The 24,780-nt window shown below is 32.5% G+C and overlaps 4 protein-coding genes across 8 annotated transcripts; 2 read left to right on the top strand and 2 right to left on the bottom strand.

Annotated features, from left to right (window-relative positions):
- Window positions 1-452: 452 nt before the first annotated feature.
- On the top strand, window positions 453-5,161 carry LOC107851580 (protein jagunal homolog 1). 5 transcript variants are annotated; one of them, XM_016696644.2, is made up of 8 exons: window positions 470-604; window positions 1,760-1,885; window positions 2,100-2,242; window positions 2,334-2,389; window positions 2,966-3,089; window positions 3,171-3,277; window positions 4,469-4,523; window positions 4,602-5,161. In XM_016696644.2, exons 3-8 carry the CDS (start codon window positions 2,161-2,163, stop codon window positions 4,679-4,681), a joined length of 504 nt encoding a protein of 167 aa, XP_016552130.2. In that variant the 5' UTR covers window positions 470-604; window positions 1,760-1,885; window positions 2,100-2,160; the 3' UTR covers window positions 4,682-5,161. The 5 variants fall into 5 exon arrangements, with proteins under 5 accessions (XP_016552128.2, XP_016552130.2, XP_016552131.2 ...); XM_016696642.2 differs by lacking the exon at window positions 1,760-1,885 and having other exon boundaries at window positions 453-604; XM_016696645.2 differs by lacking the exons at window positions 470-604; window positions 1,760-1,885 and adding an exon at window positions 653-703.
- An 825-nt stretch (window positions 5,162-5,986) lies between these two features.
- LOC107849593 (beta-D-glucosyl crocetin beta-1,6-glucosyltransferase) lies at window positions 5,987-7,843 on the bottom strand. The gene has a single exon (XM_047400860.1). The coding sequence runs from the start codon at window positions 7,677-7,679 to the stop codon at window positions 6,228-6,230; it is 1,452 nt and encodes a 483-aa protein (XP_047256816.1). The 5' UTR covers window positions 7,680-7,843; the 3' UTR covers window positions 5,987-6,227.
- Window positions 7,844-16,922: 9,079 nt separating this feature from the next.
- Window positions 16,923-17,559, top strand: LOC124889327 (transmembrane protein 234 homolog). Its single transcript, XM_047400864.1, has one exon. It carries the CDS (start codon window positions 17,092-17,094, stop codon window positions 17,491-17,493), a length of 402 nt encoding a protein of 133 aa, XP_047256820.1. The 5' UTR covers window positions 16,923-17,091; the 3' UTR covers window positions 17,494-17,559.
- An 824-nt stretch (window positions 17,560-18,383) lies between these two features.
- Window positions 18,384-24,565, bottom strand: LOC107857028 (ribonuclease H2 subunit A). Its single transcript, XM_047400863.1, has 8 exons — window positions 24,341-24,565; window positions 23,173-23,244; window positions 21,548-21,671; window positions 21,377-21,464; window positions 19,685-19,822; window positions 19,495-19,582; window positions 19,268-19,388; window positions 18,384-18,941 (listed from the first exon to the last, which is right to left on the bottom strand). Exons 1-8 carry the CDS (start codon window positions 24,423-24,425, stop codon window positions 18,767-18,769), a joined length of 891 nt encoding a protein of 296 aa, XP_047256819.1. The 5' UTR covers window positions 24,426-24,565; the 3' UTR covers window positions 18,384-18,766.
- Window positions 24,566-24,780: the final 215 nt, after the last annotated feature.

A 24,780-nucleotide genomic window follows, 5' to 3' on the forward strand; every position in this document is an offset into this window, starting at 1 on the left:
ATAAATATTTATTTTATTTTCTTGCCCATTCTGGGGGTGGCGCTCCCAACAGGATTTTCTCCATACGCAGGGCTCGAACCCGAGACCTCTAGTTAAAGGTGGAAATATTTTTTATTTTTTTTTGCCCATTCTAGGGGTGGCGCTCCCAACAGAATTTTCTTTATACCCAAAGCTCGAACCCGATACCTCTAGTTAAGAGAAGAGTAGTCCTACCACTACATCACAATCCATGTTGGTTCCTTAAATATTTAACAAAGAATAAAGGTGTTCATTTTTAACAAAATTTTCATTGTCTGTCTATGTTTAGTACTTGAATTTGCCACATTTGAATTCAACATCTTTCAAAAATAGTTTCTCTACCTTACAAAATAGTGTTAAGGCCTGCATACACTTCAACCTCCCGAAACTTTAATTGTGGAATTTCACTTATATTGTTGTTGTAACAAAATTTGGACCAAAACAGCTCAGGGATAATATTCAAGATATCATTTTGAATTAATCTCAAACATAATGGAGCAGTTTTATCATTTTCATTTACCTTAAAATAAAACCAAAGTTTTCTTCTTTGCCTCTCCGGCTACTAACGAAGCCGAAGCTCTGCAAGGTAATACTCTTTTAAATTTTCTCCATTCTCTTTTACTATAGCTCTCCCAATTTACGTGCCATTGTTGCTTCTCGAGATCCAAACAATATAAATTTTACCGTAAATTTAATCTTAAAATCCTCAATTTTTTTGAAAAAATTACGGTCAAATTCAGTCATGTTAGAATTTCAATATCCAAAATGTGCCACATAAATTGGGATGAAAGGAGTATCATTTTCCTTGCTTGTTTCATTCAAATCTATCTTTATTTTAACACAAATTTTGATTTTCATAGTAGATATTAGGTTTTCTTAATCTTTCTCTGCTTGTACCAAAATTATCTTTGCTTGTTCAATTTTTTTTTACATGATACAATGAAAGTGGTTAGACCACGTAGTTGTATGAGGTGAAGTGTTGTTAGTCAAGAACTCTCATATTCAGTAGATGAAAGGAGCAGAAATGATGATGTTGTGGTGAATGTGTGGGTATAGTAATGGAGATAGGATTAGAAATGTTGTGATCTGAGACAAGGTGGGAGTGTCTTCGGTGAAAGACAAGATGCGGAAGCAAGGTTGAGATGGTTCAGACATTTGATGAGGAGATGCACAGATGCCCTAGTGTGGAGGTGTGAGAGGGTGGCTATGAATAGATTCAGGAGAGGTAGAGGTAGCACAAAGAAATATGGGGAGAGGTGATTAGGAAGGACATGGCGCAATTGCAGCTTACTGGGGACATGACCTTAGATAGAGAGGCAGGGGCGGAGCTAGCATATACTAGGGGTTCATCTGAATCCTATTTATACATGATTAAAATTATTTTTTATGTATATATAGTAGATATTGAACCCCCTTTAGCTAGTTCGTGTGTGCACTTTTGAACCCCCTTAATGAAAATTTTGGCTCCGCCACTGAAGAAAGGTATGGAGACACGAATTAGGGTAGAAGGTTAGGTAGGAGTACGTCCATACTAGTTGATAGGAGTGCGCTGTCTTGTTGGCCTTACTTGTAGTCGTAGTCGCAATACTAATCTTGTATTTTCTTGTTCATTGATTTATGTTAAATATCTATTGTTTTGTAGTCCGATTTTAGTATTATTTTGTTGTAGTGCTGTCTGTTACAATCTGTTGTTTTTGTTACTATATATTGTCTCTTATACTTTCATTGTGTCTTTTCCTAGCCTGTGTTTGTCTTGACCGTCAAAATTACTATCGAGTTGTGACTGAAGTAGATCAAGAGAAACAACGACGCCCAGGAGACAGATTTTATCCAATTTCAAACGAGGCAAAGGCTCAGAATGAGACGAGTCAGGGATCAACTCAAAATGTTTTATTTTTAAAAATTGTAATTTGCAGGGACTATAGAAATTTTCTTACATTTACTATGTAAATGTAGGAGCTAAATCGGATCAAACTAATCTTAAATATGTGAAATATTTGTATTGAATGTCTTGTTTTCTTCTTTTAATTTGTCTTTTCCTTTTGGTTTTGTGCACTAAAATACTTGGCATTGTTCAACAGGCCTTGAAGCTTCACGAAGTCGTCAATCTGAGTGCTAAGAGAAAAGAAACTGAGAGAGAACATGAATCAGAGGACAGCCGTTAGAGGGAGGCCGTCCGGAACTGATGGTTCTGATTTCTCCTACCGCATGGTCGTTGATTCCAGTACTGCCTCCCCATTTCCATTTCCCCATCTCTCACTTTTTTCCCCTCCTATTTCTTTAATCTCCTTACCTATTCTTAATCTTTTTGGCAGGATACACGAAGGTTGCAAAAGCGAAGTCCCGTCTTGCCAAATTGATCTTCGCTCAGGTTTGTAGATTGGATTTTATTATTGCATAAAGATCGCTGGTTTAATCAGCGTTAGTTCCTTTTCAGATTTGAGCAAGGTTTAAAACAAGTCATGAAGTTAGTTGTTCTTTAATATACCACTAACTCATCAGTTAGTGCAAATATCTCTACTTGAATTGCACCACAATTAACTTGAAAACGTTTTTCATTCATGTATAACATATGTACAGCAACAATCAATATATACAGCGACCGAACATTTAGAAAACGGCGTCAAAGATTGAGGAGAATTAGTCTCCTTGTAAATCACAACTTACGCAACCTTTACATAGTTTAGATCTAATAGGAATTTAATCTAAGAAGCCTATCCGTTACATAACTAACTTTCTATTTGCCTTTATTAATTTTGTTTGTAACTGCATCATTTCTTTCTCATTGGAATAGTATAATTAAAACTAGAGGAACGACAACCGAGTCTAGGCTTAGCTAAACTAGTTTTTGAGTTTCCAGTGTTATAAGTGAATGTTTTGGCATAACAACTTGTAAGCATATCAGGTTGAGGTCTTCCTATTGATAAATTGGCATTGTGCACTTCAGGTTGTCACTCAATTGATGATGGCAGCTAATGTATTTGTTTCATTATCGAAGAACGAGTCTCCAGATAGAGTTTTGGTTTCTTCCCTTGCGATTGGCTTCGTGACCATTGTGGCAGGAGAGCTAGGTTTACTACTGGATCTCATTCATGACCTAATCAACTTAATCAGTCACCTTGTAATGGGACATTCTCTCTTGTTATAATTAGGTCGAAAGAAAAGCCGATCCAACTTTCTGAAGTTTTATGTCTTTGGGTCATCGATGTCAATCCTGCTGTCAGTGGCATGTCTTGCTATTAGCAATCTTCAACTGGAGGTACGGTTATGTGGTTATTCATTCCGAGGAGAAAAATAATGAAAAATAGACAGAAATATACTTTTGACCTTGTTGCTTTATATTCAAGTATGCTGAATAGGGACCGGTTAATTCTCTGTCATGATTGAGTTAAGACAACCTTGATTTACTTGGATGATCTTTAGCGTGGCACTGGTGTTGAGTTGTTCATGCAAAACTTAAGGAAAACAATCATCAAGTTCAAGATTTTAAATTGTGGTTTCAAAGTGTTTTTGAAGGGAGGTTTTTCAAATCTCCAACTTGCACTCACAAATTCTCAAGTTCCACCAACTTTTTTCCAATATTGACTTCAGATAGTTTTTTTTTTTGAATCTAAAGAAGCAGTACTTCTATTTCTTAACTTTGTAAGTAATGTTCTGATCGACAGAATTATTTTCTCCATTTACGCCGTGGAAAATTTAATTGCACTAGTATGAGTTTTCTGGTAGTTGCCCAATAATTTGCAGTCGAAAATAGATAAGTTGCTATAGCTGGTCCTTCCTCCAAAACCCTTTTCTAGGGCAGGTTAAAAAGAGTGCATAACCCAACTCATTGATGCACCGAGAGAGAGAAATTTCCCAACATCCGTAATCCTGGTTGTTGACGATTCTAGTTGGAAGGAAGATAGCTTGTTATGGTTCAACTTTTCTCTATATAAAGGTTCCAGGTGTCTGCTCCTCTTCCTTAAATCACTCTATTTGCCCGTCTTACTATCACCCTCACCACCTGGTATTTCCTTTGTATCCTTTGTCGAAGATCCCCTGTCAAAGTGGCCAATTGATAGCTCATTCTGTTGCCCACGAGGTTGGAAAGTGTCTTTGACAGTTCCAAATAGCTTTCTTAAGACTTGATTTATTAAGATGGAAATAAAAGAATGCAATCAGGCAGTAGGTACAATAACTTAATTGATTGGATTACACAAAGCACTATCTTTACAGTGTATCCACTTTTTCCTTCAGAACCAGTCAACCATTTGCGGTGTTCCTTCCTCAATTGGAAGATTTTGGTTGTTCTTTTGATTTTATGTGACTTTTCTTCTTTCTTTGATTTCTTGCCATCATTTGGGCTTGATTAAAAATAATCTAATGACGTTCTTGCGTATTTGCTTCTTTCTTTGATTTCTCGATATCATTTTGGTTTGACTAAAAGCAATCCAATGATGTTATTGTGTAGGCTTTCCAAAATTTTACAAGTTTGGAGACTCTAAAGGTTGCGGCTGTCTTACTAGGTAAGCTTCCGGTTGTAAAGCCGGTTCTCATCATATGCTGTATACAGTTTTTGTGTTGACCGTGCTCTTGTTCTGCAGGATTTGTGGTACAATTATTTGCAATTGGTACAACAGTTTCTCTTATTAAAAATATGGCACCTCCTAAGAGGGCTTCTTGATTATTAGTGTAAACTCTGGTGTAACTTCAAATGTCTGACTAAACTAAAGAGGATTCTTATATACTTCGGATTCAACGGAGATGCTGCTGTAAGTTGCCTTTACCAACGCAATTTTTGCAAGCTTTTCCGATTTAACATTATCTCATGAAGACTTGATACGTGAAGTTGTGAAGAAAACAGATAGTTAAGTTGGAAAGTGCCCTCAACGTTGCTGCTGCAAATGTTTCTTCACTTTACGCAAGCTGATGTAAACACAACAATGTTTGGATTTAGAAGGATTCGTAGTGGATTGAACTCACTTCCAATCTCTTACCTTATTGTTTCATTAGGTGCAACTGTTGCGGCTTGTGTGTAGCAGAATGCACTTGCATTCGACTATACAAGGGGCACTGATGTTCCAACATTCTCTTGGGATTTGAATGCACATTTTGGCTATCAATACTTAATGAAGAATTTGAGAACCTGGATTTATTTGGAAAATCTTTAATTGGCTTTTATTTGTTTTATTTCTATAAGTTTACTTGGAAACAATTTTTCGATTTTTTTCTTTTTTTTGAGTTTTTAACTACAGCTATAAGGTGACATTTCAAAAAAAGAATACAAGAATTGTCTGTATAGATGCTATAGTATATATTTGTCTGTATGATTAGATTCTGTATAGATGTTATAATATGTACTCTCTCCGTCCCATTTTATGGGTCGTCATTTCTTTTTTGGTCCGTCTCAAAAAGAATGTCTTTCTTATTTGATAACTATTTAATAACATCATCTCTATTTTATCCTTATTAAGTCTCACTTAATAAGAAAAAACAACTAAAAAGTTAACATTAGAGTGACTTTAAGAGGGGCAATATTAAAAACTTAATAAAGTCATTATTTATTTTTTAAACTTCATATCTGATTAAAAGGGACACATGAAATAAAACAAAGGAAGTATTTGATTATCTCAATGACTAAAGCATGAATTTGCGAGAAAGGATGAAGAATTTCCTATCACTTCTAGGAACCTTTTAAGTGTCAAGTCAGGTAGGCTAACTTCATCAACATTTGCTATTTTTGTAGAGGAAGTAGGATCAAATTTACTTTTGTAATACGCAAAATTAATGACTTGTCTGTGCTTCACGCGGTTATAAAAAAACATGTGGTATGCCTGTTAGTCTTTTCTTGGTAAATAAACTATTATTAAAAAATTTAACTTACGATTTTTGATTTTTTTTCTGGAATTAAAAGTAAGTGCTTAAAATTATTTTTTAATTTATCCAAACACTACAAAAGTACTCGAAAATTATTTTAATTTCTAAGTTATTCAAGCAATAACAATATTTGTATTGTATTATTGAAGGCAAAGGGAGTACACACACATATTTAGTGCTGACATTGCCTAAAGTTATTCAACCAATTTACCCCATATATGTGGTCAGTGACAGAGTTATTAGTAGGACAGAACTAACCACAATAACAATAACATATCCAATGTATTCTCACACGAAATTATTAAAGTGGAATTCGAGATAAACACACTTGGATTGAATCACAACAAACCACATTATTTGCACTTGTTACTATTCTTACAAAGTTGAATTAGCTCATTAGCAGCAGCATCCATCTCTTCACCTCTTGTAGATTTCAAATTTTCGCTGATATCTCTAATTTTTGCCCTCAAATTTTCTCCTATTTTTCCTGTTACGACACCTTTCAAAGTTTCTGCAATTTCTCCTCTGTGAATTTTGTCATCATCATCTCTAACAATCTCGACCGCAACTTGCAACTCTACCATCAACCTAGCATTCATTGGCTGATCAAGATGCACAGGCATGGCTATAATAGGAACCCCGAAATCTATACTTTCCATTACTGAATTCCAACCACAATGACTTACAAATCCTCCGGTAGTCGGATGATTTAGAATTCTTGATTGTGGTGCAAATTTGTTCAAAACTCTTCCTCTATCTCCAATTCTTTCAAGAAAACCTTTTGGCAATACATCTTCAAGATTTTGCTCTTCCCCATTTGGATATCTTACAACCCATATGAAATTAACATTACTTAGCTCCAACCCAAATGCTATTTCCTCCCTATCTTCTCTTGACAAGAAATACTCAGTTCCAAAGGAGACAAAAACAGTTGAATTCTCACCTTTTTTCCCTAGCCAATCAATGAGCTCCACTTCATCCGCGTCGTCATTATACATTGGATCTTGGACAGGTGGACCAACAGGAACAGCCCTCCAATTCATCAACTCAGTACAATAATCTATGTACTTGGCCTCTAGAATTCTAGAGGTACTCACCAACACTATTTGCATATTTCCATTAGCAAAAGGATCTACATCATCATCTTCTTTTCCCTCAGCATGCTTTGCGAACGTTTCGCTCATTTTAACTTGCTCAATTTTCCTAAGATAAATAGCCGGGAAAGGGTAATCAACCCCTAGTTTATTCGCCAAGTTGAAAAAATATGTAACTGCAACTGCACCAGAAGGTATGAGCTTGACAGTTGGAATGTTTTGTTCATTCGCTGCGCGTTCAGCCCATTGCTGCACTATGTCATAAATCACCAAATCAGGTTTCAGGTTTTGCAAGATTTTCACGAAGTTTGGTTTGAACATTTTCATGGCCTTTTGAAGGGTGTGATTGAGATGGGGTGGGAGACCATTTGTCGTATGGTAATGAGGAGGAAGTTCAGGCAATTCTTGTAAGTGAAGTTCGACAAGCTCAATGGAATCACAGTACTTTTCGGGGATTTTCTTGATAATAGATTTGATATTAATGGGCGTGGAACAGAAGTAAATCAAGAATCCTCTGTCCGCGAGCTTCTTGGCTAAGTTTAGAAATGGAGAGATGTGACCATAAGCCAACCATGGGAACATCAGTACTTTCAAAGTACTAGGATACTTTGTTACTTCTGTAGCCATGATCCAGATCTTGAAATGATAAACTTTGATGCTTGAAGGATGAGAAATGAGAAATGGGGTTTTGTAGAGTTGGTGGCATGTCATGACTTATTCATATTTAAAATACACACTAGAGAGATAACAACAAAACGAATCTTGAAAGGTGTTTCTGATAGAGGCGATTCCGTACTAAAACGCTTAAATTTAAAAGGATAAAGAATAGCTACTACTTTATCACAATTATAATTGGAAAGTAAGTTAACTAGCTGGTAGCTCACTTATTTTTTCTATAGAACTTCCATGTACACTTCTAACCAAATTTAAACTACTAGTTGTGACACCAATAATACTTAGTGATGAAGTAATAAATATTTATTTATTCTTAATTAAAACTATTTAATTAAAGATTTCGGATTTCAAATCTTCCTAGATGTGATTTTACCTTTTTTAGGAAGATTTTACCCTCAATTGTTGGAGACTATCCAATGCTAACACCGGACGAAAAAAAAAAAAAGCTACCATTTGTGAATTGTGATAGTATTGGTTTGCAATATCAAGGTAGATAATTTAGGCAAGTTTTAGGAAAGTGACTTGTAGGTGACTTTCCTACTATTGGAAAACGAACTCCACTGTTTATCTAATATACTTCCTCCTTTTCTTTTTGCTTAGAAATATATGAAAAATAGTTGTTTTAATTTTATAAATTTATTTTATTATATTTTTTTGTTTTTAACATTAAATAATTATATAAATAATAATAGTCAATTTTAGAGCTTAAAGTTAATTAAATAAAATACACTCCTAACAAAAGGTTTTTTAGAATTTATTTGAAAAATCAATGGTAATTGAAATTGATGTAATTACTAAGATAATAATTGTCAATTCATTAATTACACAACTTAATAATTATGATGACCTATTTTTTTGACACAATGTAAGAACACGCGATCAAAATATGCCCTAAATTTAAAAAAGTGATGAAAATATGCCATCAAATTGGAAAGCAACAAAAGTAGGCTTGCTGCACTATTTTTGTGCATCATCCTTTCTTTTTTTAACGGCTTGGTTAATGGAAGTTAAAATCAGATGGTGCACTTTTTTTATGCACCATTCATTTTTTTTATATGATGCACATTTTTTGTGCACCATTCATTTTTTCTATATGGTGCACTTTTTTTGTGCACCATTCATTTTTTTTTTTATTGTATACTTTTTTTTATACACTATTCATTTTTTTCTATATGGTGCACTAATTTTGTGCACTATATGAAAAAAATGGTGTACAAAAAAGTGTACCATCCATTATGGTAAAAATATATGGTGTATTATTTTTGTGCACCATTCATAAAAGAAAATATCAATTTAGTAGTCAATTTAATATATACAAGATTAAAAAATTTATAATATTATATGAAAAATATAGATAGTGCACCAAAATGTAAGATAGTGCACTATTTGAATGCACAAAATGATAAATAATAGCTAGTACATTAAAATAGTGCAACATATGATAAAATTAAAAAAATAAATTCAAATTTTAGTACATTATATGACCAAAAAAAATATGCACTATATGAAATAAATTACATAAGTGCTAAATAAAAAAAGTGCAATGAAATAGTATTGTATAAAATAAATAAATACTCAAAAAAAAGTACACTCAAATCACTATATATGAAAAAAAAAAAAGTCCATTTAAATAATGCAATATACGAAATAAAAAAAAATAGAATGGATAATGCACAAAATAAGTGCACTATATCAGTAATAATTAATAGTGCACTATTTTTGTGCAATATATGAAAAAATAGATAGTGCGCTACTTATGTTCATATATGAAAAATATATATATATATATATATGGCGCAATAATTTCCTACATAATGTGAAAAATAAATGAATGGTGCACAAAAATAGTGCATCATATTTTTTTTATATAGTACACATAATTATTTTTTTTAACACTTCTTTTTTACTGAAAAAGTAGATGATGGAAGAAAGTGAAGGGTATGAATAAGATCACAGTCGATTGATATTTTTTTCACAATGGTGCACTAATTTTATGCACCATAAAAAAAAAATTGGATGGTGCTTTTTTTTGTGCACCATATATTTTTTTCATATGGTGCACAAAAAAGTGCACCATATAGATAAAAATGAATGGTGCACAAAAAAGTGCACCATATAGAAAAAAATGAATGGTGCACAAAAAAAGTGTCCAATTTTAACTTCCGTTAATCAAGCCGTTAAAAAAATAAAGGATGGTGCACAAAAAAGTGCACCAAGCCTACTTTGGTTACTCTACAATTTGATGGCATAGTTTCGTCATTTTTTTAAATTTACGGCATATTTTGATCGCGTGTTCGCAATATAACTACAGAGTAAGTACAAGTGTACTGTTTGATTGAATAACTGTAATTGCATGGTTACATTAAATTTTTAAAATAAAAGTTAATTATCAAAAACTAAAATTTTATATTTGACAAATAAGGGCCTTTCTAAATGATATATATATATATATATATATATATATATATATATATATATATATATATATATATATATATGTGTGTGTGTGTGTGTGTGTAAATTGCCTTGCAAAATATATTAATTAATAAACATAAGTTCTTATAAAAAATAATTGATTAATATTTTTCAAACTAGTTTGTTTTGATTAAATTAATCATAAAGACTTAAAATATTTAACTTTTAAGAATATGATGAAATGCGTGTTTAACAAAAAGATTAATATTATAAATATAATATTATAAAGTTATTGAAACATTCTATAAAAAAGATAATCTATCAATTCTAACTATAAAATAAATGACTTGCAATGTGAAATATCAAGTCAATGCTAATAAAAAAGAATGGAACTGAAAATAACATAAGTTCAAAATTCCAAAAAAAAAAAAAAAATACTTATGCCAAATTTTAACATAATTTATATAAATATGATTCAAAAGAAAAGAAAAATCTAAGACTATAATCTTATTTAACAATAAATTCTACTTAATTAAAAAATTAAAATATTAACTACATTATGTTAAATTGAAAAATTAAACATAAAATAAAAAATCGACAATGTGAAAATTTGCGTGGAATCACAAAAGTAAGGGTTGAAAATGAGAAGAAATGAAATGTAAATAATATAAAATAAAAATATTAGAATAATTAAAATAAAAAAATAAAAATAATAGAAATTAAAAATAAATTAAAACAAAAAAATAGAAATAGAAATAAGAGGAACAAATAAAAATATAATCAACTTGTAATTATATCATTTAATTACCACCAAATCATAGTTTTTCTGTGAATTGAAGAGTGTAATCACTTCTGTCAATTACACTCAATCACCTGGCCAATCAAACATGTCAGACAGTGAAATCATATTCAATTACACCAAATTCAATTATTAAGATGACCTCTGTCAATTACACTCAATTACCTGGCCAATCAAACATGTCAGACAGTGAAATCATACTCAATAACACCAAATTCAATTATAAAGATGACTTCCAAATAGACCCTTAAGGAATGTGTCAATTACCGAGAGTCAAGTAAAACTAAATGAATGAAGTAATTTAAGAAGGAAACTTGTACCCTTTCCCTTTCTCTTATGGTAGAAAATCCATAATATAAGGGTTCGTTTGGTTAGAGAACAAGTTATCACAGGTTAACTTATCTCTGAATTAGTTATTCTATCCTTAATATGGTATAAAAATAATACTGTAATTTGAGAAAATTAATCTAAAGATAGATTATTCCTGATATGTTACTATATCTTTAATGTGTGATAAAAATAGCACTATAAAGTCAGAATAACTAAGCTCTAGATAAGATAGCTCGATTTTGTCTCATTCATACATGAGATAAACTCATCCTAAAAGTAATCTTGAAATTAGCTATCCAATATGAGCCTATGTGGAGAAAGGATAAATATATCTGAATATTGTGATCCATAGTTATTCCACACATCTACTAAATGATGCATCTTTAAAAAAATTTTAATAGATTTGTATTTATTTAATTAAAAATAATAATCTAAAACTAGTTTTAAATATTTTAATATTATGGGATTAAATATTTTTGTTAATGGGATTTCGGTGTTATCTCAACGAGGTAAAATTATTAGGTAAATCAAAATCAGATTAAAAAAATAATTAAATAATTTTAAATGAAATCATTTTTTTATTTTTATTTTTTGCTTTGGAGATTGCATCCAAGTGAGGGATAAAGATATGAAGTTTGATAATGAGAAAAAATATATTTAACCTTGTAGTATAATGATAAGAATATATTTGACCATAGTATGTATAACAAAGAACAAATTTATTCAATTAATGAAAGTAAATAGTTACTTTTAATCTTTTTCCCTTAAGTTCTTTTAGTCGGATTGGGTCAGAGTCAATTTTGAAGGGATAAAAAGTGAGCATTAAAGCCACATCACATTTTTTTTAAAAAAAAATGTAGTTTCTGAATCTCCTTTCTAAAAATTTAGCTTTTTTTTTGGGGGGGGGAGGAGGGGGGGGGGGGCAATTGGAGATATATTATAATAGAGAAGGAGTTGAACACCATAGCATATTACATACAAGAATCTGACTATCAGCCAGGTTCATAACAAAACAACACTTTGTCATCATCATTAGGTTGATGATTTAGTTTCCTAACAAAAGTAGTTCCTAAAGTGTCTGACCAAACATGCTTAAGGGCATACACAGGAGGAGCTGCCAAATGATTGATCTGCCTAAAAAGTGTCGTGGTGGCTCCATGCTTTGCTAATGCATCAGCAACGTTGTTCCGTTTTCTGTAGCAATGTAGGACTGGTGGATTCCCTAGCTTTCTTAGCGTTGACCTGCACAAATCAATAATGGAGTCATAGTGAAGGTTACCATTTTTTAGCATATTAATTACCTGAACAGAGTCTATATTAATTTCAATGGACAGCATCTTCTGTTCTTCCACAATTTTCAAGCCTTCCAGAAGGGCTATTAACTCCATTTGGTTGTTGGTAGCGTACCGAAATCCCTTAGTAAAACCAATGACCCAATCTCCGTTCCTGTTCCTTATAACACCTTCTATTCCCCCTATACCCAGGTTATTTAAACACGACCCGTCTGTTTTAAGCTTGTAGTGTTGAGGTGAAAGGGGTTCCTATTTGATGTTGATGTAGATAGGAAAGGGGCGCAATTGTTAAAAAGATTCTCATTTCTTACTTTCCAGATGTGCCATAAACAGAAAGACAGGAGGGTGTCCATGTTTAGGAGTTCATCAAAAGGTTCATTATGAATGGCTTTTCATATGGTACCCCAGTTATTCAGTCCCTGACTAAAAGGGTAAGAAGGGATCGGATGTCTGCAGCGAGAAAGAAGATCATTCCAGAGGTTAGTGGTGCTGGGACAGAACCAGAAGACATGCAAAATATCCTTGCATGGATGAAAGCATCTTTTGCATTGATGGTCTATAGATATCCCCATATTTCTAAGGGTGTTGGAATAGAAGAGTCTGTTGTGGGTGCATAACCAAAGAAAGTGTTTAATTTTGGGAGGAATCTTCAGTTTCCAAACCCAAGTAAAGGTGTTGGGCACGTTTGACTGGTGATCACGAGTGAAAATAATTTTTGAAGCACTGGCACATGAAAACACACCGTTGCCAGTCAATTTTCATATGGGGTAGTCTCTATCTTTACTGAAAGTAGGGAAAAAATTATTCATGATGGTAGTTTTTATTGGTTGAGGAAGGTCAAAAGGGAGAGTGAAGAAGTCCCATGTCCCATTGTTCCAGATTTGGGAAACTTTTATTCTTGGATTCTCCTGGAAAGGACCCTGAATGTGGCTCCTAATACTGTTGAAGTTAGGAATCCAAGAGTCTTCCCAGAAGTTGACTTTGTCTCCTTTGTGAATGATCCAAAGAGTGCCTTCTCTGCAAGTATGCATACCTTTGGAGATGGCTTTCCAGGTCCGAGAGACATGTTTTTTGGGGGTTCTATTCTTGTCATTATTCTTTGAATGAATGACTTTGGCCCAGAGGGAGTTAGGATTACTGGTCATTCTCCAAGCCAGAGAGGTGAGTAAAGTTTTGTTTTTGGTTTCGGCTTTTTGAATGCCTAAACCACCCTCATGATTTGGTTTGGTGACAGTATTCCAACTCAACATGTGCATTCTCTTTTTTTGCATTAGTAGTACCCCACTACAGTATTACAGAAGTAGGTAGCTCTTCATCAACATGCATGCTTCTTCACCTGCTTTAGCTACTTCGTAATTTTACTTTATTATCTCAAATTAATTATTTTAAGTTATTTATATATAAAAAAATAATAATACTTAATTAAAAAAAGGTACAATAGACATTTATGTCATGTCTGTTTTAATTGCTTCAATTGTAGTTTTATTTTATCACCTCAAATTAATTATTATAAGTCATCTAGGTATTAAAAAATTAATAATATTTAATAAATAATAAAATAGATATAAATGATAAATTAATTCTTGATGTTTTAAATTAATAGGACATCTTATATGAGACTCATTTAAAAAAATTCACAAGTATGTTTGTTCCATGATTTTGCTATATTATCCCTAATTAATTATTGAAAGACATTTACATATAAGAAAATTAATAATATTTAATAAAAAAAGATAAAATAGACATTTATGACATGTCTACTTCAGTTGCTTCAACTGTAATTTTATTATATCACACCTAATTAATTATTATAAGTCATTTAGGTATTAAAAATTTAATAATAATTAATAAAAATAAAATTGACTTAAAATGATAAATTAATTCTTGATTTTTTAAATTAACGTGAAATCTTATATGAGACTTATTTGAATTTTTTTTTCACAAATATTTTTCTATAGTAATTTTGTTATATCACTTCTAATTAGGTATTATAAGTCATTTAGGACATATCCAATTCGTTGCTTCAATCATAAAATTTGGTTGACTCTCGAATTTATTTCAATGCTACTTAAATTGAAATAGAAGAAAAAGTATTATAAATTATAAGAATTAAGAACTTAAATTATTTTAAGAATATAATTAACTACTATGCCACAAAAATTTGAATAAGGAGAGTAACGTATATTGTTTGAAAATTACATAAAAATATTATAAATAACAAGAGCTAATATTTTAAAATATTTAAAAACATATTAAGAATCTGATTGATTATCTAAATTATATTTGTGTCACATAAATTTGGGATAGTTTTGGCATTTTATAATTTGCATGTTTTATTGTTTTAATTTTGTAATTTGTTGATCCAAATGACGTTTTGAATTTAACATGTTTTGAAAATTTGTACTTTGTTTATTTTAATTTATTAAATTTATTTTGATAAAATATTATATATTTAAAAATTATGCAAAAATAATAATTATAAGTCATAACTATTAGCATCTTATAGCATTTTTAAAACATATAGTAAAAAATATGATTGATTTTTGAAATTCTAATAGTGTCACATAAGTTGCGATAAATCAAGTAACATAAATTATTTGAAATTATATTAAAAGATAGTAAAATCACAAAGATTAACAACTTAAAATATTTTAAAAAATATATTAGTATAAAAAATTTGATTGACACGCTAAATTCTAAAATTGGGACAAAGCGAGTAACATAAATTGTTAAATTACATAAAAGATACTATAAATCACAATGATTAGCAACTTAAATTATTTAAAGAGTTGTATTAATAAAAAATTAATTGACACTCCAAATGCTATTTGTGCTATATAAATTAAGATAACGTAAATAACATATATTGGACTTGTGCTGGCACGGGCTACAGTATCTAGTATATATATATATGTACCATTGTATACATTAAGTGAAATTTTATAAAAGTTCTTCTTAAATAAGTAATTTTTTAATAGCAATTTTAAATGGATTCTTAGTTTGTTAGCAAAGAGGGTGCATCATTTATATTAGAGAAAAGGGACTTTAAAAAATTAGCTAAATATATCTTTGTTATATTTTAAAATTAAAGTTATCTTCATTGTCATATTTTGGGACCAAATTTATTTCTCTACTTTAAAAAATTAGTTAAATATATCCTTCGTCATACTTTGAAATAAAATTTACCCTTGAAATCATACTTTGAGGCCACATTTACCCTTGTTAGGAAAATTTCACATGTACCCTGCATTTAATAAAAAAGCCTAAATCAATGTTAAATGACTCATTTTTTTAAAATAAAATACACTCTAATTTAACTCGTTCGATCCGACCCACAAAAAACACAAAAATAAATATATCTCTCCCTCAATTCTATTGATCAAATTTTTTCAACAAATAAATATACTTCTCTTTCAATGTACGATGTTAGTAGGTTGTTTACAAATAAACAAAAAGTGAAATAAAAATGAGATAACTCAGAAGCATGAAACTAGAGAAAATGTCTTTTACAAACTTTGCTTCTGTTTCAATTATGTTTAAATTTTAAAAATTTGATATATAATTTTATGTGCATCTAGATTCCAGAATGAATGGATAAGTTTTTTAATCAAATGACATGATGAAAAGTTTATGTAAATTCAAATTACATATAAAGACATGAAAATGAAAAGATATCATGATTGACTGTTGCCTAATTTGTTGAATTTGACCTCTTAACTCAATCGTTCCAAAAAAATTCGTGTGCCTAATCTGTTGAATTCGACCTCTAAGTGTCATTATTTATAAGCTGCATATTTATAAACTGAGATAGAGAGATTTGTTTGTGTTTGTACTGATATAGATTTATTTTTTTATGAGTTATGCACTGATAATATTCAGTGACATAATCTTGTTGCAAAAATTTGACCAACAAAATCAAGGGAAAGAGATATTTACTTGTGTCTTTTTTGTGGTTCGAATTGAATTGGACGAATTAAAATAGAACATGTTTTTTTTCTTTTTTTTTAAAGGGGGCATTTAGTGTTGATTTGTGTTTTTTTATTTAAAAAAAGGTATATACAAAAAGTTTTTTAACAATAAGAATAAATTTGATCCCAAAATATGATATCGAGGATATTAAAGTAAAATATTCCCTCTGTTTTAAAAAGAATGACCTAATTTGACTTGGCACAAAATTTAAAAAAGTAAAAAAAAAACCTTTAAATCTTGTAGTCTTAAATTAAAGATATATTAAATATATCAAAATATCCTTTAGTGTTGTGGTCTTAAACATGCCACGCGAAAAGTTGAAATTAAAAAATTATCAAAAAAGAAAGAAGTCATTTTTTTTTAAACAGATTAAAAAAAAGTGAGTCATTCTATTTAAAATGGGAGAGTATAAAATATATTTAGCCTATTTTTAAAGTAGCGATAAATTTGATCCAAAATAAGAGAATATATTTAATTAATTTTTTTTTTAGGGTGGAGGGTAAATTTAACGTTTTCCTTCTATCTTAACACCACGACAGTATATATGTACCATTTGTTTAGATCCAGTGAAATTTTTACTTTGATATCCCCTCTTGGGATCCTCTCTGTATAGATCCACAGAGAACCAAACCAGACATCAGAAATGGTTGGAGAAGTGGAAAAGATGGTAACAGTAGGCCTTGTTTGGGGAGCAACAAATGCCTTAATGAGAAAAGGGGCAATCAAATGGGACAAAACAATCAAATCATTACCAAAACCAAACACACCTCAACATCCAATTATCACAACTCTCAAAAATTGGTTCAAACTTGTTTGTATATGGCAATATATGTTGCCATTTATACTAAATCTATCTGCATCTGCTACATTTTTTGCTATACTAAGTGGTGATACACCAATTTCATTAGCTGTTCCTGTTACTAATGCAACAACTTTTGCTGCTACTGCTGTTTTTGGATTGATTCTTGGTGAAGAGACACGTGTTGGCTTGGCTCTTTTTGGTACTTTTCTTATTGTTCTTGGTGTTTATATTTGTGTTATGTAATGTAATTTTTATTTTTGTTTGGATAAATGGATCTGATAGATATTGAAAGGAAGTTTGATTTTTTTATTTTTTTTAAATTATGTGATTTTTAGCAAGTTTTTGTTTGTGAATAAAATTAAAAATTGGGAATTTTGCCCCCCCCCCCCCCCCCCGCCCGGCAACCCCAACCCCAACCCCAACCCAACCAAATAAATAAATAAAAGCATGGAGAAACAGCGGAAGAGATGGCCAATGTATGCGATGCCGATGATTAGGGGCGGAGCTAGGTAGCGCGAGGGGTTCATTGACTTCGTGTCTTTAATTCTTCATATAGCTTTGTCAGAGATACAATGGGTCGGGTGAAAATGACACAAAAATTGAGTCATTGCCAAGATATATTGATGCTTAATCGAATTTAGCTACTCATAAAAGTATGTGAAACACCTGAATTTGTTGTACTTGAGTCGAGGGTTTTGAGGAAACAGCTCCCGACCTCCACAAGTTAGTAGTAGGGTGTGCTTACACCCAGATTTGTTATTGTTGGGCTAAACAAAGCCTCTCTACTTCATTTGAGTTAGTCGTATGGACTACGTACACTTTACCCTCCCCAAACTCTACTTTGTGGGAAATATGTTGTTGTAGTTGTTGGGTTAAATCATTCCTCTCTAACATAGAATGGAAGTTATAATTTATTCATCCTTCTAGTAGTTGAATTACACACATTCGATGTTTTCACCAAATAGAATGATGTATCTATCTTCACAAAAACTTTTGTCAAGCTTAACCATATGATAAATTGATAAGTTTTCTTGCAAACACTAGATACCACAAGTATTTTCCAACATATCCCCTTTTACCTTCCATTGTTGTCGCAACCAAAAGAGAATTGATCTATCTCAAGGTTGAAGATCTGAAAAAAGAATGATGCATACTTCCAATTTAAACGCACATCATAAACTAAAGCAGAGTGCAGAATTCCTCAATGAGGTTGAAGTATCCCTATTGTATCCAAGTACCTAAAGGTAGAAGCAAATTAGTAGAAAGATACATCAGACACCACCGTGGGAGCCATAGAGAACAAGTACACATTATCCTTAAAAGTTGTTATCACAATAATCAAGTTACAAATCTGGTAAAACATTTCTTTCGATCGGCTCACAGGTTAACTAGCTAATCCAACAATCATACTGGAAGGATGATCTAAGGGAATCAATTTCACTGTCCTAGTTAATGCCAGATGAATTCATTTTGAAGCAACATTTCTCATCCTATCCGTAAATGTGTTTTGTGTCCTTCAAAACTGTGCGAGGAGCTCAAGTTTACGAGCTTGGAAGAATTTGCAACGGCCTTTACCACTTGACTCAATGTCTTCACTTTTCCTCTTTACACCTGTGAAACCAATATCTGTTAGCTTCACCTGCCGCTTACTAGCTCTTCCGTTGGATTCATCTTCATCGGCATCAGCTTCCCTGTGGAACCACACACATTAATAGCAACATGGTTTGAAGTTTTGAACTGCTTCTGGTGCAGTAGGAAAAACTTATTAAGCTCTCATTTCCAAGTTCCAACTCTCTATTAAAATATGCACATGATTGGAGGCGAAAATAAAACAATGAGATGTTGAATACAAGGATCCCTGCATGCTCCAATTAAAGGACAGCCTGGTGCACTAAGCTCCCGCTATGAGCAGAGTCTAGAGAAGGACCAAACCACAAGGGTCTTACCTTGCAAGCTCCAGTTACATACCAAAATTTAGTACTGTCAAAAGCTTTTTGGAAGTTAGAAATGGACTCACCATACTACGTCAACACTATCCTTGGAGTATGCATTACATGTTCCCCAGCTGAAACGGACCAAGGTTGGGAACCCAAAAACCGCGTGCTTGTGATTATCCAGCCAAGCTTTTGTCTCAGGATCTACAGGTAGCAATCGATGCCAAATTGACCCGTCCCATTTTGAGTCAGATGTTAGAATCTAGCAACATATGATCCCAACTTTAACTGAATGGAAGTTAAAAATTACCTCCAGGATATCCAGATCCGAAGTTCCTTTGCATGTTCTCAGCAGATTCATCAAGCACCCAATCCCGCAAGGCTCGGTCCCTAGTAACCTGAGATATGGTTCAAAAATGACATTCAGAATTATGAATTCAGATTCTAATCTTATAAAAGGAGATAAATAGAGTGAGACAAAGTGGCAGATGCCAAGTTACCTTTGCAACAATACTAGCTCCACTTACGACGGGGTAAAGACTGTCAGCTTTTTTTGCAACAACAAATTTGATTGCTGGAAATATTTCAGATAGCTTCACTCTATACTTTTCAGGATCACCAACAGTATCCACATAAACCTGAAAGGGATTCATTCATTAGTGCATTGCTTTTGACAATGTCTTAAATAACTTGAGGAATAAAATATATAATTGATTTGTATATGTAATCAATTTCAGTATTTGAAGCCACCAAGTTTATTCTTTTCCTATTTGCTTTTTAGTGAAGTACAGCCATCCAGGAAAATGAGCAATTTACACCATATACTATGCTTACAAAGCTAAAGGTATGAAATGTGATAATCAAAACCAAAGTAGTGATGTGGCATAGTGAAACACATCCAAAGAGGAGAACGTTGAGTTCTGAATAGTATATTTAGAAGTTGAGGTCTGATAAGCATATGTGGACGAAAGATACCACCACTTGTAGGACGTTAGGTTAAGCTTGGAGCCGTTGAGAGCTAGGTAAGCTGCAAAAACTTTTGTATGGTTGAGTGTCTACTCAAATTTGATGCAAGAGTTCCGTTTCAGCGGTATGCTATGTACATCCGAGCCTAATCTATCAGGTGCGGCAAACTGATATACTGAATTTGAGAAAAAGAATCTGGAGTTGAAGGAGGCAGATTTACGTAATACACAAATTGGTTAGAATAACTTCGCCAATGTGAGCTATGTATAGTATTGTCGGTCTCACTCCTAGATAAAGGAGGAAAGGTTGTGGTAGGTGGATGAACAACATTAAAATAGTCGAATTATGATGAATCCTCTAAATGGGGTTATGCAGGATTCCTATAGCTGAACTCAACTAGTTTGGGATTGTTCATCTAGCTGATTGATTGATATTCTGGTTAAAATAGCAAGGACAGTTGAAGTATAGTTCCTTTAGCTGATTTATTTCAGTATTTCTTCCCTTAATGGTCACAGAAAGGGTCTATCCTGTGAGGCAAGAAAGAGTTCTATGTATGCCAACCACAGAAAAAAGGAACAGGAATCAGAAAACAGATTTATTCATTCAGAAAACAGATTTATTCATTCTTCTCTTCTTCCTTCCTTATTTTGTTCCCCTACTGGGCGGGAGAGGGAGTGATAGTAGACACATTTCTCTTTTATTCAACCATCAACCAAAGCATCAAATCAATCAGAAAATGAAGTCGGAAGGCTAAATGTAGAATTAAGTGCGGAATAATGGTCAATGAAGTGGGTTGAGAATCATGATTTCAGGTTCAAATCCCCACGGAGAAAAAAATACTACGTGATTCTTCCATCTGTTCTAGCCTTGGTGAACAGAGTTACCTAGTACCTGTTATTGATGGAAGGTGGCAGGTATCTTCTGATTGTTCACCTTTGTTTGTGGATAATTCTAAATCCCAAAGCTCATACAGTATAGCAAACACAATTGATGTCCTTCCTTCACTCTCAACAATTTACATTTTCCCCTTGCTTACCCTTTAACCCCACCCCGACAGGAAGGCACATAATTTCTTCTGCACCAATTTTTTCACTAAAACTGGGACAAGCTAAGTTGGACATACACATATTCCGCAAAAATGGATCTGTTAATTTCAATTAAGTTCCCCTTATGCTAAAATAGAACACAAGCCAGCACAGATTGAACTCAAAATAAGATAGTCTTACCTCAGTTAAAAGAACACCAAGGTCCAGTGTCTTCCTTACGAGGCCAATCGCAGAATTATGTGATATTTCATTAAGATTTATTTTGTTTCTGTCAAAAAGTAGAAAAGAGAAATCACGTGAGGAATTGATAAAACTGGAGTATGGTAAACCAAAAGAGAATCCTGTACAAACTTCTTTAACATCTTGGCAGAGAGATCTCTAGGATCTATAACATCAACTGCCCATCCAATCGATTCATTTGTTTTCAATTCCTCGAATAATTCTTCCCTCTTCTCTTCTTTCAAAGTCTTTGAATCTGTATTATACAACATTTTAAAAAAACTGAGTCTACATGAACATGAAAAGAAATTTGTAGGTGATATAGTTATTTGTTATATGTAGAGAAAACAACATGACATCTTATGCCTATTATCCAATGTTTTTTCGAACATTTTAACCAGGATACATAGCATCATTTTGTTCAATTCACCCGGCTGAGGATTTGCCGTAAACCAAAGTAATAATCTTTGCATTTCAATGAAGGGCAACTTTATAATTCTACATGCAATATCTCTATGTGGTTTAAGTTTCTCACTCCCTAAGTCGAGAGAAAGTTAAACAAACACCATAAGTCTCACGAAGCAATGAGAATGGTGCAGTAGCTTATGTCTAATGGGAACAAAGTGGAAACGAAGATATGCGAATTAGGTAATTCAGAAAGAAAGAGACAGCATTTTAAAAATGATATTCATTGCTCATCCAAATGAAACAATGACTTTAGCTGGCTGACTACTATTCACTTCCATTCTTTGACATTTCTTTTTTCCTCACACGCCAATCTCCAAACAGATCATAAGTTTACTATCAATAACAGAAAAGATTAGAAAATCAGAGCTGTATATGCAATTTTTGCAATAGAAAATGGCAATGGCTAATAAGGTTAAAAGGCACACAGTGGGAATTCCTGAAAATTGTATAAATTAATTATTGTCGAGTAATAATCTGCAAAACAATACGATTTGGTGGCACTTCTTCATCATCAAATTACAACCCAAGAACAAGCAGACCCTCCATCACCAAGAATGATAGTAGGCAACTCCAACATGCCAAAAACAAATATAAACAACTAAAACACTGAATGCATCCTTACAGAAGATACTCGAATCCAAATTCGACTAAAATCAAAGATGAAGGAGGAACAACAACAACAATTACACCTCAGTTCAAAGTTCAAACTAAGGGATTGTTTGGTAGCTGGTTTGACGGTGAGTTATGCAGGTATTAAACCCTGCATAAGTAGTACAGTGTTTGGTAGTCGATTAGGAGGTAACTCATTCATGTATAAAATTAATACGGTGTTTGACTGACAATTTAAAAATCCGCATAAACTAATATTTTATGCAAGAGAGAAGGTGGAATAACTAAACCTTGCATAAAATAATAAATAGATTTCTCATCACTAGTTTATGTATTACTAATGCCTTTACCTACATAACTCTAACCAACTAACAAACGACCCCTAATTGGCGTAGACCATATGAATCTTAAATATCCAGTCTGCTCTATTTGGACCCGAATCCTTTCCTATCTAACATCAAATCCCGGGACTAATAATAGAGCATACCTAGGAGAGTACATCCAAACAACATATTCAATATTGTGAGCAATCATAACACATTTGACTAATTTTACTCTGCTTCCAATCTAGCACAACTATCTATCCTCCTTTAGTTAGAGATTTAGACTGGCAATGTGAGCTAAGATAGCAAATGAAACTAAAATAATTTAGAAGAAGTACCAAGTCTTTAATTAGTAACCTGCAAATTGTAAAGTGGAAAGAGTCTTCTGGTATGAGCTTGCACAATACAGGCATCCATAGACCATTGGCCCTGTAAATCACATGAAGAAATGCAGACAGAGAGTTAAAACAGATCACAGATGCAAAGTGAATGCTGATGAACCAAGTACTTTTTTTGTAGCCATGATGTGCCAGCCAACTTGTGTGCACCTCGACTAATTCCATGAGATACCTTCCACCTCCCATTAGCAACAAATTCAAACTGTGTCCATCAAGACTAGGACAGATAAACGGATATTTTGTCTTTGCTGGAATTTGACCCCAAACCCAGTACTACATGAAATACTCCATTAGTTCACTTTTACCTATACACTCGACTACAAATAGACTATCAATTTTACTTGTCCATTTTAGAAAACCAAGATATAATATACCACTCAGTTCCTAATTTCCTTATTTTTAACTATAGTGATTTTCCAATGCATTTCCCAAAATATTGAATTTTTTATATTCAAAGGATGATATAGTAAAATTATCATTCTATATTGCTGCTTACAGAGGTTCCAACTCAATGCTGGACAAGTAAAAGTGGACAGAGGAAGTACAAATATAACGTGTAAGAATCCGCTAAAATTGCACTAAATACTCCCTCAGTTCACTTTTATTTATCACGTTTCGCTCTTTCCCCAGAGTCAATTTGACTAATCTTCGAAGCTAAATTCAATCAGATTAACTAAATATGTTTAAATTAAAATTTAGATGTTCAAAAATTATAAGAAAAGAAATATTATAAATTTCAGTTCTTTTTTGTTTTTTCAAAAAATAACAGTAGTAGCCTGCCACCTGCCACCATCAGAAAAAGATATCAGTTAACTGTATCTACTAAGATTAGAACAGATAGGAAAAATCACCAAGTGTTTTTTTCTGGGAATCGAAAAGATTCTCAACCCACTTCATTGACCAGTGCACCACAGTACATGGATTGCAATACTTATATCTTAAAATATTGTTTAAAGGCTATATAATTTAACACTCGAGAGAAGAGAAACATGATAAGTAAAAATGAGCAAATGAAATAATAGATATGAACCCACAACTAGTAAAACGTTAAAAGTTGAACATATAAAATTAAAATCTTGAATCCATCTCGTGATACCCAGCAGTGAGTAAAGAGGAAGAAAGGCTACCTAAAACAGGACCGCGACCAGCTTCATCAATACCCATTATACATGGCTTGGACCCCCAAATTGGCAGCTGCCCCAAACTACCCATTTTCCCTCCGCCGGCCCGATCTGCTCACTTCCCGCCACAAAGTGCTGAATGTGAATAGTTGGGAGAGATTTTTCACTCTTCAGTGGAAAGCTGATGTTATTAGAAAAGTGGTCCTTAATGTATGGTAATTGAATCATTTTAGTCCCTAATATATCCCCACTTTGACATACATAATCCTAACTGCTTCCACTGTTCCGTATTAATTGTCCATTTTGCTCTCTACTAGCTGCTTGAGAAATCATACTTCCTCCATTTTTTTAATTATTTTATTAGAATTAAATAATATAAATTTTCATTAATATTTTAAAATATAATTTTTAATCAAATTAATTTTTCTTTTTACAATTTATAATGC

The sequence above is a fragment of the Capsicum annuum genome, chromosome 12, assembly GCF_002878395.1.
Source record: "Capsicum annuum cultivar UCD-10X-F1 chromosome 12, UCD10Xv1.1, whole genome shotgun sequence".
In the NCBI taxonomy this organism is placed as follows: domain Eukaryota; kingdom Viridiplantae; phylum Streptophyta; class Magnoliopsida; order Solanales; family Solanaceae; genus Capsicum; species Capsicum annuum.

Bases quoted from the DNA above. Each gene is read 5' to 3' on its own strand.
- LOC107851580 (XM_016696642.2), top strand. From the start codon at position 2,161: ATGAATCAGAGGACAGCCGTTAGAGGGAGGCCGTCCGGAACTGATGGT. The intron at 2,243-2,333 runs GTACTGCCTCCC...TCTTTTTGGCAG, and splicing joins CCGCATGGTCGTTGATTCCA to GATACACGAAGGTTGCAAAA. The intron at 3,278-4,468 runs GTACGGTTATGT...GTTATTGTGTAG, and splicing joins TTAGCAATCTTCAACTGGAG to GCTTTCCAAAATTTTACAAG.
- LOC107849593 (XM_047400860.1), bottom strand. From the start codon at position 7,679: ATGACATGCCACCAACTCTACAAAACCCCATTTCTCATTTCTCATCCT.
- LOC124889327 (XM_047400864.1), top strand. From the start codon at position 17,092: ATGGTTGGAGAAGTGGAAAAGATGGTAACAGTAGGCCTTGTTTGGGGA.
- LOC107857028 (XM_047400863.1), bottom strand. From the start codon at position 24,425: ATGGGTAGTTTGGGGCAGCTGCCAATTTGGGGGTCCAAGCCATGTATA. The intron at 21,672-23,172 runs GTTACTAATTAA...TGTATAATACAG, and splicing joins TTCCACTTTACAATTTGCAG to ATTCAAAGACTTTGAAAGAA. The intron at 19,823-21,376 runs GTAAGACTATCT...AATCCCTTTCAG, and splicing joins TTGGTGTTCTTTTAACTGAG to GTTTATGTGGATACTGTTGG.